This window comes from Diospyros lotus, chromosome 15 (genome assembly GCF_014633365.1).
Source record: "Diospyros lotus cultivar Yz01 chromosome 15, ASM1463336v1, whole genome shotgun sequence".
Taxonomy (NCBI): domain Eukaryota; kingdom Viridiplantae; phylum Streptophyta; class Magnoliopsida; order Ericales; family Ebenaceae; genus Diospyros; species Diospyros lotus.
In genome coordinates, this window is record NC_068352.1 from 1,879,737 (window position 1) to 1,895,715 (window position 15,979).

General features: G+C 36.1%; 2 protein-coding genes across 2 annotated transcripts; one reads left to right on the forward strand and one right to left on the reverse strand.

The window, feature by feature from the left end:
* The first annotated feature begins 985 nt into the window (after positions 1-985).
* On the forward strand, positions 986-2,431 carry LOC127792267 (uncharacterized). The gene is made up of 3 exons (XM_052322719.1): positions 986-1,342; positions 1,436-2,164; positions 2,258-2,431. The coding sequence occupies exons 1-3, from the start codon at positions 986-988 to the stop codon at positions 2,429-2,431; spliced, it is 1,260 nt and encodes a 419-aa protein (XP_052178679.1).
* Positions 2,432-3,407: 976 nt separating this feature from the next.
* On the reverse strand, positions 3,408-7,435 carry LOC127792269 (protein MAIN-LIKE 1-like). The gene is made up of 6 exons (XM_052322720.1): positions 7,115-7,435; positions 6,658-7,034; positions 6,363-6,426; positions 6,186-6,275; positions 5,847-6,053; positions 3,408-3,524 (listed from the first exon to the last, which is right to left on the reverse strand). The coding sequence occupies exons 1-6, from the start codon at positions 7,433-7,435 to the stop codon at positions 3,408-3,410; spliced, it is 1,176 nt and encodes a 391-aa protein (XP_052178680.1).
* Between the last annotated feature and the right edge of the window lie 8,544 nt (positions 7,436-15,979).

A 15,979-nucleotide genomic window follows, 5' to 3' on the forward strand; every position in this document is an offset into this window, starting at 1 on the left:
AATAGGAGAAACAAATCGTAGGACGACAGGTTCTAAAAAGTGTGGTTGTCCATTTGAGTTACTTGGTATTAAATTGTCAAATGAACACTGGATATTGAAAGTTGTATGTGGATTGCACAATCATTTACCAGCAGCTCAACTTAAACGTCATTCATATGTTGGCTGACTTACAGAGAAAGAGAAACAAATTATGATAACAATGTCTAACAATCTTGTGAAGCCAAGAAATATTTTAATGACGTTAAAGGCAGAAGATAAAAAAAAATTGAGTACCATCAAAACTATATATAATGCACGACAAAGATATAGAGTCATGGATAAAGGTGGTCGACCACAAATACAACAATTGATGAAAAAATTGAAAGATTGTAATTATGTGGAGTGGCATAGAAGTGATACATTATCAGATTGTATCACAGACTTATTTTGGGCTCATCCGATGGCTATAGAGTTATTTAAAACATTTCCCCATGTGTTAATAATGGACTGTACATACAAAACTAATAGATATAAATATCCACTGCTAGAGATCGTTGGTGTGACGTCAACTGAGCTAACTTTTTCTATTGCTTTCGCATTTATGGATCATGAATATGAGGATAATTACACATGGGCAATGGAGAAATTAAAGAGTCTAATAACTCACAATACATATCCAGGAGTAATTGTAACCGATAGAGAATTGGGATTAATGAATGCAATACAAAAAGTGTTTCCAACCACGAGCACCTTGTTGTGTAGGTGGCATATATCAAAAAATGTGCTTGCCAAATGTAAGAAATTATTTGATAGAAATGAGACATGGGAGAAATTTATGTTAAGTTGGAACCTAGTTGTTTTTGCATCGACTGAGGATGAATATGAACGTCGTCTATATGAGTTGACACTTGAGTACTATGCATATGAGGGCGCACTTAATTATCTGAGAAAGACATGGTTGAATGATTATAAGGAAAAATTTGTTGCAACATGGACAAATAGAATAATGCATTTTGGCAACGTTACTACAAACAGGGCTGAGAGTGCACATGCAAAGTTGAAGAGACATCTTGGATCTTCTCAAGGTGACTTAGAGTCATCATGGACAATTATCAACAGTCTTATTGAGTTACAACATGTAGAGATTAAGGGGTCGTTTGAAAAAAGTTTAATGTTGGTGCAACATAACTTCAAGCCAGCAATTTTTAGAGAATTGCGAGGTGTTATATCGAGAAGTGCATTGAATATGGTACTAATGCAGTTGCAACTTGCTCATAAAATTGGGATAGACAAAGTTTCATGTGGATGTGTGATTAGAAGCACATATGGTTTACCTTGTACACATGAAATTACAGAGTTCATGGTACAAGAACGGCCAATTCCTTTGTCAACTGTGCATCCTCATTGGACAAGGTTGTAGATAGTGCAGTCAGCTTATGATGGTGTGTCATCGCAGGTAACGATTGAGCCAGAAATAGAGAGTATATATAAAATGTTTTATTCAGAACCGGGGCCAGTGAAACAAGTATTAAAGCAAAAGTTGAGAGAAATAGTTAATCCAGACACAACTTCACTACAACCACCAACCATAAAAGTTAGGACGAAGGGTAAGCCAACATCGAAGAAGAAAATTCAGATTGATACATCCACCAAACGTGATCCGTCCTTATTTGAAATAGTTCAATCTGGTCAAGATAGTAGATCCCTAACAACATGGATATCCAAGAGAAACACCAACCGACTCAAGGGGTATGATGATTGTTTCCCACCACAAATACAACCGTTCTTGCATAGTATTGTCAATGTAGAATCAGATGGACATTGTGGATTTCGCGCGATAGCAGGGTTACTTGGTATGAGTGAGCACAATTGGAGAGATATTCGTTTTAGTCTAATAGGAGAGTTGCAATCTTTTCGTGCGATGTATACGCAATTATATGGATCAGAAATGCGTGTAGATGAGTTACTACATATATTGTATTGCTTTGATAACATTGCACCGTGCGAGCATTGGATGACTTTACCTGACATGGGCCATTTAGTTGCTTCAAAATACAATGTCGTATTGGTGCATTTGTCACGGATCCAGTGTTTTACATATCTTCCACTCAGATCGATCCCTCCTCCAGCAGTACAGCACATGATGATTACTATAGGATTTGTGAATGATTGTCATTTTGTGCAGGTATTCTTACTTATTTTGGTATTTATTTGTTTATATTGTAGATTTCATACGTTTGTTTTAATAATAATTTTTGTTGCATATGTCATTTATCAGGTATTCCTTAAGCCAAGGTCACCAATTCCTCCTATCGCACTGAATTGGTACAGATTTCGATGTGATAATGCACGTGATTGGGAAACGCCATACATATCCAGAATTCAAGCATTTTTGTCTCTAGTAGGTCAAGATGTGGCAACACAGGAAGTTTTTGACTTATCTGACACATGATTCTTATTCTTAGATTGTGTTTCCAAATAAAGCTTAAGGCGATGATTTTTCGGGCAAGTTTAATTTTCATAGGTTTCAGCCCGTGATTGAAACATTAACTCATATCATCACTTATTGGCAGCCCAATTTGAAGTCCATAAGCCCATTTACTATCTCTTTAGAGGAGAAATGGGCATAAACCCATTTGCTCAAGAGATGGAGAAGCCCAGTCCATTACGTATGATAGCCATCTTTTTGGCCGAGAGAGGAGGACGGTTGGGCGATTCAGGGCTGGGTTTCGTTGGGCTTAGTGGTCTTATTTTTGGAGTTACCTAAGTGGTGATTTGTTATCCATATCTGAGCCTTTCTATACTTTATGTATATTTTTGCATTTTATTTTGTGAATTATATTGCACTAATATCTTGTTTTATATATTTCCTATTCACAAACCTATTTCACACAAGATATATTTGATTTAATTGACCCATAATTAAAGTTTATGATATAAAGGAGTCTGATATAAACAAGTTTATAATATCTTGTTTTATAAATCACTTATATCACATATAAGTATTTAAAATAAGTTTTGTTAGTAACAATAAAATTTCTTTTTAAGATAACACGGTTAGCTATTCGAGTTATGGAAATAATTTTTAAATAAACTAAGAAAATTAAATCCAAACAAAAAAGGGTTGGCACCATTTATATCTTAGCAACATATCCGAACCTCATCAGAAGTAGTCAAATAGATAAGACTCTACTCACTATAGCAAATACAAATAGTCCCATATTACAAAAAAAAATTAATCTCTATCAGTTCTTTTTCTTGTCTCTTGAGGGGGGCCTGGAGCTGGATGATGTGGATCTGAACTCGTAGGTGGTGGATTTATAATTACTGCCGGATGTGATGTAACCGTCGTCGGTGTTCGTACCATACTAGAAGGCACTTCTCAAAATACTGTATATGCATGAGACCCAGTACGAATAGTCAAAATATCATATACCTGAAGACATGCCCGTCTCCACGCATCTACATCTTGATGGATCCACCTGATATGACTTGCCTAAGAGGAGACAGTGATGCCATGATGCGCTACTGACTGCACTCTCACCCTGCAATTAAAACACAATAAAAACAAATCATAATAAAACTTTTATATTTTTTTTATTTTAGTGAGAGGTTTATACTCGCCAGTGTACGAGTGCAGTTGTAGTCCAAATTTATATTTATATTTTCTGGATGAATCCAGGTCGTCCACTGAGAGATTTATTTATGGCAAAAGAAAAAGAATGTCACACACACGCACACGCATTTGGACAAATTGACAACAAGATTTTTTATGGTTTTGTTTTTAGACAACAGATACTAGAAAATAAAGTAAGGCAAAAATTGAAATAAACATTAAACGTAAAAATATGAATTTGGATAGTGCTTGAGTTAAAACAATTTCAGTACCAACCCGTTGATTCCCAAATTTTAGCATAAAAGATTAGCAACATTAATTTAATTTCAGATATGAGGATTTGTTATTAAATGCAATTAGAGATTATGATAGTTCTAGGTTAAGCAATCCCCATACATGATATGCGGGATTCTAATTTAAGCAACTACCATAAATTCAATTACAATTAATATACAAAACAACTAAATTAATCATCCGGATTTGGATATGATAGCGTTTCCAGTTTTAGTAACTCTCATACATGGCATGAAAGCTCTAAGTTAGGCTTACGCTCCAATCCAAACCTAGTGATTTTTTAATAATTAATACACACTCATACTGAAATTTAAATTAATGTTACTTATTTAAAGCGCAGCTTTCTTTGGGAATCATTGGCGTTGGACACTGTCCTTGCCTTAACCCAATATTAGATTTAACTACTCATTTTTATTTGAAAGTTAATTGACATAAATTTAAATGACGTAATTTAAATAACAGAATTTAAATGACAAGAAATTTAAAGGCATAAACTAACCGGCCATTTAGGCGGTGAATAATTAAATAACAAGAATTAAAATGACAAGAAATTTAAAGGCATAAACTAACCGACCATTTAGGCGGTGAATAATTAAATGACAAGAATTAAAATTGCAGAAATTTAAAGGCACAAATTAACCGGCCATTTAGGCGGTGAATAATAAAGTAATAATAAATGACATAAGAATTTAAAAGAAGAAAGAAAAAAAAGTAAGATTATAAGAGAAAGTACTAAAGAAAATGAGAAAGAACAAGAACAATTCTCAAAGAGAGAATTATAAGTAAACAACTAAACTTTTATTCAAGAATAATAATCACACTTACAAATGCAATCAAGTGAGCTATTTATAGGCCACAAGATGCAATACAAACCACACAATTTCAATTATTCAATTAGACATAATTATATCTAATGGGCACTCACACACTTAAAGTTAAATGGATTTTAGCTATAATAGACACCTAATATTAAATGGATTTTAGCTAAAATACATACCTAATAAAGCACTCATAAAGTTAAATGGATTTTAGCTATAATATCCACCTAATAGTTAAATGGATTTTAGCTAAAAAACACACCTAATAAAGCTCTCACATAAAAAATAAAAATAGATTTCTATAAATTGGTTTTTAATCTTCATTAAGATTAAAAATAATCCTTGGGCCTTCTCCAAATAATATTTTCCATGGGTTGCTCAAATTGGGCCTTAATTCTTCATGGGTTTGAATTCTTCATGGACTTTAATTTTTCATGGGTTTGATTTCTTCATGGACTTGATTTCTCCATGGCTTTGATTTCTTCATGGACTTGAATTCTTCATGGACTTTAAGTCTTCATGGGCTTGAATTCTTCATGCCTAAAAAAAATAAAAATAATTTAATGTTATTAATAAATTATATATTATATATATGTATTACACATGACACATATATATTAGATTATATTATATATATATTACATGCATGCATATAATGATATATATGTATTATATATAATTTTATATATTATTATTATTTACTTTAGAACTTCATTTCATTTCATCTTTCAATTTAAATTTACATATAACCATAAAATATATATTAATATCTAATTTAAACCATATTTAAGATCGAAAGAAGGGTATAATTATAACAAAATTTTTACAAAATTAACCACTAATCAGCTACAAGACACAATTATTTTAAATATACAAAATTAAACATAATATATTTAAAAAAATTACAATTACAAAATTAATCTTACCACATCAGCAAGAGTCACTCTATCTCGATCACCTCTGTCAAACTCGGATCTATTTGTAGGATTTTGTATGACTCGATGTGTAATGTGATGATACCATGCCAAGTAATCTTCACTGCACTCCCATGGCACTAGGGCAAGTCCACCCCGGCGGTGTGCTAGTAATAAGTGAAAATCCCAGCGAGACCAACTATCATTGATAAAATCATAAATTACCTTATACGTTGCCGTAGCTCTACCCCGCTTGGCTTCAATAGGAGATAATGGAGGTGGAGGTATATTCTGCTTATGCCCAAATTGTCGTAGAACCCTCTCCGGATGATATGGCTCAATCACGCCTCCACACTTAAGACATCTGGAGAAGAACGCAATCTCATGCAATGGGTGTTGTGCACGATGCCTCCTATATGGTGTCCATATGACCTGCAGATGTTTCAGAATTTCAATGATAAGCAATATTAAGTTACAAAATATTATGTGTGAACAGAATACCTGATCTTCAGTTAAGTCATCAAGTCGCTATCGCAAAGATTGCAAAGAATCGTACTCACGAACAGGAAGCCAACGATGAGCCCTAGGCAACTCGTCAGTATATGATAGATTATGTTTACTTCTAGTCAATGGAAAATGTTCGTATATCCAAGCCTGTATACATTTAATGTAAATAATTGTTAAGATATATGGAAAGACATAGTAAAAATATGCACAAAATAATAAAATTTAAATTATTACCTCAAGTAATGTTAAATATCCACAGATTCCCTTGATATCTCTTCTACTCGTAATACCCAGTTGCCTATATAAATATGTCAAACAAGCAGCCCCCCATGCATACGTACCAGATATACTCAAGTCTTCCAACAATGCAAGATAGGAAATCGAAATCATGCTACCACTCTTATCCACAAATAATGTTCAACCTAATAAAAATAACAAATATGCCCTACTAGCATTGTACATCTCTTCATCCGGAGCTAAATTTGGTACGTTCATAAATGTTCTTCTTAGCCAATCTAATTTCACATACGGTCCCCGAGCCTCAGCTATCTGGCCTGCTGGTTCTACTACTGAGACCCCAAGTAAACGACAAAGTAAATTCTGAGCTTCATTACCTGTCAAATGAGGGACTGATACAGGGCTGCCAGAAACTGGTATCTTCAGAATAGTAGCAATGTCATCTAGCGTGAGTGTCATCTCACCAAATGGTAGATGAAATATGTTAGTCTCAGGTTGCCATCTTTCTGAAAAGGCTGACACAACTGTAGGATTCACAAATCGATACGTGGCTTCTATCAAAGGTGCCAATTGAAATCTTACAACAATATCATAAATACGTTGCTGATTTACCAATGGCCAATCAGGAATTCTTTGTCCATGGCTATTGCACTTTAATACACCTCTTTCCTATTACATAAAAATAATAAAATAATTACTAACATTATAATAATTATTTTAAATGTAAAATTATTTTCATAATCACGTACCTCTCCAGCCCATATGCTAACAGCAACATGATTTTTAAAACTCTTTAAAATGGATGGATCTTCAGGGCCTCCCAAAAATAGTTCAGTAGTATCATCCGGAGCACTAATAGATGGCTGCTCTGGAGCACTAGTAGATGGCTGCTCCGGAGCACTAGGAGGTGATGAGTCTAAAGTACCTGGCTGCTCAGAAATGTGCGCCTCTGAGATAGATGTATCAGCTACAGAATCACCATCATGGCCCTCTACCCTCCTCCTCCTCCTTGTGGAAGCTGTCGGACGCTGACGAGCTCCCTCTACTCCTCCTCCTCGAGTACGTGCCATGCCTATAAATGAATGTACCATATTAGTTATTTTTAAAATAATAATAATCTATTACAAAATTAATTTAATTCATATAAGAATGTTATATTAAATGTCTAAATGCATGATGACAAATAAAATTGTTTATAATAAAATTAATAATAATTAGATTTATTAGAAAGGTGAACTATAAAATTATAATTAATATAAAAAATAACATGTGAGATTAATATGAAATCAATGATATTTTAAAAAAAATTCAAGTGGCACAAAACTAAAAAAATAAATAAATAGATTTATAAATCTATTTATTAATTATACATTTATAAATAAATCTAGTTCCGGTTTCTCCAACCCGAAATTGCAAGTTCGAGAACCCGGAACGGGTTCGGACTCCCGCACCTCGCGGTGCTGGGGATTGAGATGGCTCCGCACCGTGAGGTGCGGAGGTCTCTGAGATCTCCGCACCTCGCAGTGTGGGGGGTTTCAGAACCCCCGCACCGCGAGGTACAGAGGTCTCAGGGGTTTCAGAAACCCCCGCACCTCACGGTGCGGAGGTCCGCGGTTGACGATAGCGGCCATGGTGGCTGCCATCGTCGCCGCCAGGGTGGGGGAAGGGGGTTTCTAAAACCCCCGCAACTCACTGTGCGGAGGTCCGTGGTGATGATGGCGGCTACCATCGCGGCCGATGATGATGTCGTCATGTGCGATTATTGAAGAAATTAAACATTGAACAGAAGGCGTACCTGATTTCAGTCCGATTTCTTCTTCCTCGCAAAACAATGGCCGAAGATTGCTAGGGTTTGTTTGAGAAATGTGAGAAATGGTGTGGCTGGTGTGGCTGTGAGGGCATATTTGGGAATTTATGGGTTGTAAATAGTAATTCTTGTGGTTATAAAGAGTAAAAATGAAAATTCAGTTAAACGGGTTATATTGAGTAATTCTACGGGTTCCCAATAGAATTTCCCTATTTACATACACCATGAAATGACGAAAATATCCCTTACTCAAATAACTTCCACGGCACTTCTAGTCTTGAGAAATCCACCATTGTCGTTGCCCCCGCACTGCCATCACCCCACTAAAGTTGGTAAATGGGTGGGCTAGCCTGGCCCAACCTGCCACCCACTTGACCCATCCATTTCGTGGGCCAAGCCAAATTTAGCCCGCAAGGTAAGTAGGCTAGGCAATAGAAATTGGAGGCCCGACACGACCCTATATATGGCCCTTAATATATGGGCCAAGGCAAGTCGGGCCGAACTATGAGTCATTAATTTTTAATTTTTTTAACATATTTTTTTTAAATATTTTTTTCTCAAATACAACAAATATTTTTTAAAATATGTTTATAATTACAAGCAATTGTCGAATTTTTTTATGCTTACAATTTTTTGTGTCAAATTTTTACAAGTGATTATCGAATTTAGACTGAATTCAATTATCTTCTTAGTTTTACGTGCTTACAAAATTAAAACAGATTTGAGTTATGATTTTCAATTTCTTTTATTTTTTTCATTTTATGTGTAATTTTTAAGTTTTTATATATGGTTTTCGTAAACGGACGAAATAGGCTAAACGAGCTGAGGACCAAGCTGGGCCAATGTGGAGGGTCGTGTCGCGGGCCACAAAGCATTGGCTCGACACGGCCTTACATTCTTAGAGAGGGCCGGCTTGGCCCGTTTGCTATAGTACCGGGCTAGGCTAGGCTAGAAGGCAGGCCCATGGGTTGTCGAGCCCATTTGCTAACTCTAGCCCCCACCAACACCTCAGCTCACACCGTCGTTGCTCTTACATCACCGGCCACAACTGCCAATCGCACCTATCTTCATCCCTACCGGCCATTGCTGTTGACATTTTCGAACTCTTCTCGGCCACAGATAAGAGAACTTTATCGTGACCATGGATAAAGTCCAAGATCAAACTTCATTGGGGGAGTAAGTCTCAAAGGGGATGAAGTCCGAGATTAGACTTCATCTATTGATGAAGTTCGATCGAACTTCATCGGAGACTTTATCTGTTAAGTCTCCGATCATCTCTATTTTTGACGCCATTAACGATCATCTATGTTCTTTGTTTTCACCGATGGTATTTCCCAAAAACTCAAAATCGAATTTTTTATGACTCAAACTATCCAATGACATCTACTCATATCAAGCAACAAAACCCAAAATAAAAAAAAATCTATAGCTCGATATACAGAGGAGACCTAGAAATGTATAATGATGTTGAGTTAAAACTGATAAAAAAGCAAAGAATTTAAAGGTTCATAGATAAAACAGTGGTCGACAAATTATATTTTGTGTTTTTTTGAAACGTGAACGATAGAACATTGCAGTTATAATTTAACAATGAGGGGTAGAAAATGCTTTAATCACTCACTGTTTTCTTGCAGCAGCTGCTGACGATGGAAGGGGCGATGGCAGTGCAACGATCAGGGTGAGGAGACGATTGTCGGTGGTTGCTTGAGGCACCCATGGAAAGGGGAAAAAGATGAGAGAAGAGGTGGCCACGGGAAGAGAAGGGGAAACAATTACAGGTGAGGATATTTTTGTCATTTTGACGTCTTTCAATCATACTTTCAATTATCCATTATGTACCAGTAGCATTATCCTTTTTGGACCAAGTGTCTACCTTTGAGGTCTTAGGCGTTCCCTTATGATATTTTTAATAATATCTATGGATTAATATGTGGTACATTTATTTTTAAGGATGAGCAAAATTTTGATTTAACTGAAATAATCGAACTAAATCGATTAAAATTGTCAGTTCAGTTCAAGATAAGGGTTGGTTCTCTTCAATTTTCAAGTTTGACAATTTCAGTTATTTCGGTCCAGTTTAGTTTTGGTATTGAAAAAAAACTAAAATAACCAAATCAATCGAAATATCATTTTTGCTCAAGTAAGAGAAACTTTTTAATGGAGTAATATCATTTTTATTTGAATAATCTTTTTAATCAAGTAATATAATTTTTACTCAAGTAACAAATTATTTTAATCGAGTAATATTTATATATTGAAATCTACTCATAAAGGTTAATTGAAAGTAGAAATTATTCTTAATCGAATAATATTCTTTTTAATTGAGTAATATTTCTGGATTGAAATCTACTTAAAAAAGATTAATCGAGTAAAAATTATTTTTAATCAAGTAATATTTTTTTTTACTCAAGTAACATTTATTCTTATTCGAGTGACACTTATTTTTGATTTTTTTTTCAATTTTTTCATTCAATTTGTTTTTTTTTTTTCATATTTGTTTAGTTTTTCAATTGGCTCGATTTTTTTGATTTTTGATTTGTTCGATTTTCATATTTGTTCAATATGTTTGGTTTGATTTTTTACACAAGTTCAATTATTTCAATTTCAATATTGCTGAACTGACTAAATGTTTACCTATTCATATTAGTGTGACAAAGAATATAACACATTAATATACAAGTATCCTAAGAATGGTGTCATAAGAAAATATCCAAATAGCATTTCCTATAAAAATGAATATTCTGGTAATGTTATGATTGATGGCCAATAAAAAATTCCATCCATGATGGCTTGGGGGAGAATGGTTCTGTTCTGTTACTCACATCAAGTTTGCTTGACACGGGTTAGCAAAGGAAGATATGTGGAGGAGGGGGTAAGGCCCATGCCTGTTCTCTCATATTTGTCCGTGCTGAGCAAATGTTATGTTGCTCGACGTGGGTAATATAACATTTTCCTGAGGGAGTATTGGGTGTAATGTGAGTAAGATAATATCAAATCAGCCCTACAAAAATAGTTCATGAGAGCATAATAGAGATTGGGTGATATTCATTTGCAAGCATAGAATCTCTTCATTTCAGGGTTTGTTTGATATGAATTTTTCACTTAACTTCTATTATTAAAAGTCTATATAAAGGTCCAAGCGTTTACATGCAAATAGATGATGTTGGGGCTAGGCTTGAGTTCGAACACAATTGCAAGGGTGGGGTTTTGTCTCTCAATATGATCTCCAATGATCAAGCTAAAACTTAGAAAGGAGTCAAATGTTAAGGTTTTACTTCTTATTAAGGGTGTGCAAAAAATCTAGTAAACTTATTTAACTAAACTGAACTGACCGGTTAGGTCGAATTGGTTCAATTAGCCTTAATGGTTTGTTTGGTTTCGATCATCCATTTAGCAAAAAATTAGGTAATCGGTTCGGTTCGGTTATTTGGGTCAAAATAATCGAACCACCCAACCCGTATAAGCATAGCCCACAACACACCCTCCCCAACCCAAGTTCATTGTTCAGCTTTTGCACACCCTATAGCCCAAGAGTCGCCCCCCACCTGTCGAAGGCAACAACATCAAACCCTAGGTCCCTAACCGGCTAACCCTTACCTCGTTGTTGTTGTCGAACCCGAACTCCATCGTTGTTGACTTGTCTCCCCCCCCCCCCCCTAACACCCAACCCCTCTATGCCAGATAGCCCAAGAGTCACCCCCCACCTGTTGAATGCGAGAGCAAACCGAACCCAACCGGCTAACCCTTACCTCGCTTTCATCGTCGGCTACCTTCCATTCGTCCCTTTGTCGTCGCCCCTTCGTCCTTTCTCTCTCAAGAGATCAAGAGTGAGTGATTTCAAAACTTTAACCCTAACTTGTTTCAGATTCAATTTGTTAATTTGTTTCAGATTTAAGTTTGTTCATGTCCTTCAACAGGGGAGGCAATTGCGATGTGCTTCCAGCACTATATCTTGGCATTGGGGACTGCTATGACGATCCCTACATTTCTTGTTCCCATGATGGGTGGAACTGATGTGAGTGAATTCTCAAAGGAATTGTTATTCTTACAAATTTTACATACAAAAAAATGTCATTAGAATGATGTCGTAAAGTGTATGTTAGATGCTCCTTTTAATTTATGGTTATCAATCAGTTAGTCTTTCTCTAAGTCCTCTTGGTGTAGAATTTGTGTTTTTATATCATTGCTCATTCTCAAAATACCAATTTATCCAGTTCTCTTTTTTGTTGATTTGCCTGATTTGTATCTTGTTTTGCTTCATTTTCTTCCATTCAATCTTCGATGTCACACATTGTTGTTTTTATATTTGGAATTGATGAGGGAAGATGCCCTCGGGTTCATAATTACTCCTATACCCCGAGAATATAGCCAGTAATAGCAAAGACGTGTTCACTAGGGAGCCAATCTAAGGTCGCCATTCAGCCTAAGTTTGAGAGGGACACATGGCAAATACGTCTTAGCAAACCGACTAGCCTTCTGCTGAATGAAGATTCCCTGGATTCCTTGGCCATCAATCATCGTTCCGAAAATCATGGAGGTGGGTGGGGATTATCTTGAACCCCTCGAAAACGATTACCATATCCATACCATCAAGATCATGGCTCTGCAAAGGACGGGATCCAGATCCTGAAGGTTTGAAAAGGGAATTCTTATCTTGGCAAGAGGATAAAAAGAAAGCAACCAAGACGAGTAAGCAATCCATCTCTTCCTTAAATTTTCAGCTACATACTTTAGTTTGGATAACTCTATGAACTGACTTGAACGTCGGAGTGATCACGGGGGAACGAGTCCCCAACTCTTTTTTGCAGGTACTTGGTCCAAGACAGAAAAAGGTGATTGGCTTTGCATTATCAATAATAAAGGTAATCAAGTCTTATTCTGATTTCGAATTTTCTTTTCATTTTTCACATTGTTATACTTGGCTGTTATTATTTTCCTATAAATAAGGTTGAATAAATGAATGTTAATTATTTGTCATTTGGTTTCAATTAGATTAATTTTTGTGTAGGTTCAGTTCGATTTTTTGGATAGGTTTTCGGTTCGGTTAGCTCAAATTCAGAATCGGTTAGTGTAAATGTTTGGTTTGGTTATATGCTTAAGGTCGGTTCGGTTAGCTAAAATTGGGCGTTCCAATTCATTTATAACCGAAAGCACACCCCTACTCCTTATATAAGTTGAGCCAAGAATGACCATATAAGATTGTCAGCGATAACTCTAGCCAAGAACTTTGGGTTTCAGTGAAAACCTTTAGTTGCGAACCATTTCACTAGTTAGTTTAAGATTCAACAGGATAAATGTCATGATTTGTTCAAGGCACACGTTATAAGTTTAGGGCTTATTTGATGGGTTAATTACATCAATAATCACTCAACTTTACATTCTGCTACTATTTGGTCATTGAACTTTAAAATGTTACCTATTACTTACTGATCTTTCAAAATTATTTTCCATCCATCACTCGTTAGGTAACAGTTAATTAAAGTTAATAATGTCAAACGAAAAATACATGTGGCGCTGATGTGGACTGATAGTGCTATTAACTATTAATCACAATCTGCCACGTGTCCAAACCACCCTTTCTCAACCCACCTCATTCTTCCTACCTCTTCATTCTCTCTCTCTTTTGCCTCTGGTTTTGCTAGCAGTAGCAAATTCGTTGTTCGCCACCGTTGTAGCCGTCGCAACCTCCATAGACGTTCGCCGCAATGACCTGCATCGATGATCGCCATCGCAACCTCCACCGTTGCACCCACCGTCGCAACCTCTATCGATGGAGGCAAACGACAATTGTTGCAAACCTCATAGCAACCCATTTAAATATGCTCTCTTTTTCTCTCTCTCTCTCCCTCTACAAATAATTCATTCATAGATAACATATTGCAGTTTATTCATGCATATAATAGCTCAATTCAATTTGATTATAATAATAAAATTCAATATGAGAGAGAGAGAGAGATTAGGTAGGAAGGAAACATCAAACATACGATGGATCTATGAATAGATTTGTGTAATTGCAAGATAGTCATAAGAAACCCGGAAGAACCAAATAAGGAGAGTAAAAAGGAGAGAAGAGAGTTGAAAGAAGAGTTTTAGATTCAGAGGCGCGCGCGCACGCACACGCACACACATATATAAACAAAAGCTTATGATGAAAACAACATGCAAAAGCAGCAGAAGCAACATTATAGTAATTATTAAGCTCAAGGGTAAGTAAGTACTATTTTGATGATAACAAAAATATTTTTATAATATAAATATATTTCTTTCTCATATAAAAAGTAAATTTATTTTCAATTAAAAGTGGGTACAAAGAGTAAATTTATTTTGAATTAAAGGGGGATTGTCTTTAGACATGTTTCTTTGTTTTGATTATTTATGTCTCAAAAGTTTATATTTGAATTTTTATTTATTAATAAATGCATTTCTTACTTATGCAAAAAGTATATTTCTTTTGAATTAAAGGAGAATTACTTTTAGATATGTTTTCTCTTTCTCATACAAAGAGTAAATTTATTTTGAATTAAAAATAATTGGTTTTAGATATGTTTTCTCTTATTTATGCAAAAAGTAAATTTATTTTGAATTAAAGGAGAATTGCTTTAGACATACTTTCTTGTTTTAATCATTTATGTTTCAAAAGTTTATATTTGAATTTTTAAATCTTGAATTAAAGGAGAATTATTTTTAGACATTTTTTCTCTTACTCATGCAAAAAGTAAATTTATTTTTGTAAGCACCCCCGCCTGGACTACCCGAACGGGAGCACTTACGAAAGGGAAAAAATACTGAAACACGAGACAAAGACCACCCTGGCATGCATACTCAAAAATGAGAGCAACAGAAGCAAAGCTAAACACATACATGCATTACGGGAACACCGCTACCACAGCAGTCACAAGAAAAATAAAAGAACACAGGCTCCTGTGCCGACACACACAAGATACGAGGTATGACCTGACACAGTCAGAAATAAAAGAACAGACCCTACACAACCATCAGAGTTGACAGAGATTGACGGGACTGCCTGTACACCATACCGACTCTGCCGCTAACTCCCTTACTCAGACCCATGCTGGCACTACCTAGAATGATGGAAAGCAAAGTGAGTCGAGAGACTCAGCAAGCATGAAGAAAAGAAAGGCTGAAGGCTGAACATAACCAGAAAAACTCTCCCCAAAATAAACCCCCAGGTACACACAAAGCGTGAGACGCTACAACATAGCAGAATAGCATAATAAAACATATACCGGTCCTTGGGGCCCACACAAGACACATGGCACCCAAGTCCCATACCAACCTGTCGCTGCCCTGAAAGGCAACAAATATCTCCACAAACCTGCGTGCGCAATCCCGGGCCGGTACTCTCGTCGCCCGTCCCCGTCGGTACTCCCGACAACCGAGCCATAGGCTCCCTCGGAACGGTACTCCCGTCCGAGAACTAATAACTACTAGTAGCCATGCAATGCACATAAAAATGCAATAGCGTAGTGAGCATCAACGTGATACAAGGTGCCCATACATTTAGGCATCAGGCCATGCTCCGCCCACATAGTAAACCACACGCCATGCATATGCCGCGCTGGATGCAACCTAACCAAGCTAGAATGTCCGTGTCCAAGCATTCTCAATAAATGAATATCCCAACATGCATCCCGTATCCATGTGCATATCAAATCATGAACAGTAATACAATGTATCTAATTATGCAGTAAATCATATACCGGCAGAGCTTGTCAGCAGTGCGTGGCACCGGTCAACGGCCAGTGATTAAGGGTGTCCACCCGACGGTCCACATCAGGGCCGAACA

What these genes read in the sequence shown, in the direction of transcription:
- LOC127792267 (XM_052322719.1), top strand. Translation starts at nt 986, where the DNA reads ATGCATTTTGGCAACGTTACTACAAACAGGGCTGAGAGTGCACATGCA. An exon ending in ATGAAATTACAGAGTTCATG is followed by an intron (nt 1,343 to 1,435) that starts GTACAAGAACGG and finishes GTGTCATCGCAG; the next exon opens with GTAACGATTGAGCCAGAAAT. An exon ending in ATGATTGTCATTTTGTGCAG is followed by an intron (nt 2,165 to 2,257) that starts GTATTCTTACTT and finishes GTCATTTATCAG; the next exon opens with GTATTCCTTAAGCCAAGGTC.
- LOC127792269 (XM_052322720.1), bottom strand. Translation starts at nt 7,435, where the DNA reads ATGGCACGTACTCGAGGAGGAGGAGTAGAGGGAGCTCGTCAGCGTCCG. An exon ending in GATATTTAACATTACTTGAG is followed by an intron (nt 6,276 to 6,362) that starts GTAATAATTTAA and finishes AAATGTATACAG; the next exon opens with GCTTGGATATACGAACATTT. An exon ending in GAGCTACGGCAACGTATAAG is followed by an intron (nt 3,525 to 5,846) that starts GTAATTTATGAT and finishes TTTTAATTGCAG; the next exon opens with GGTGAGAGTGCAGTCAGTAG.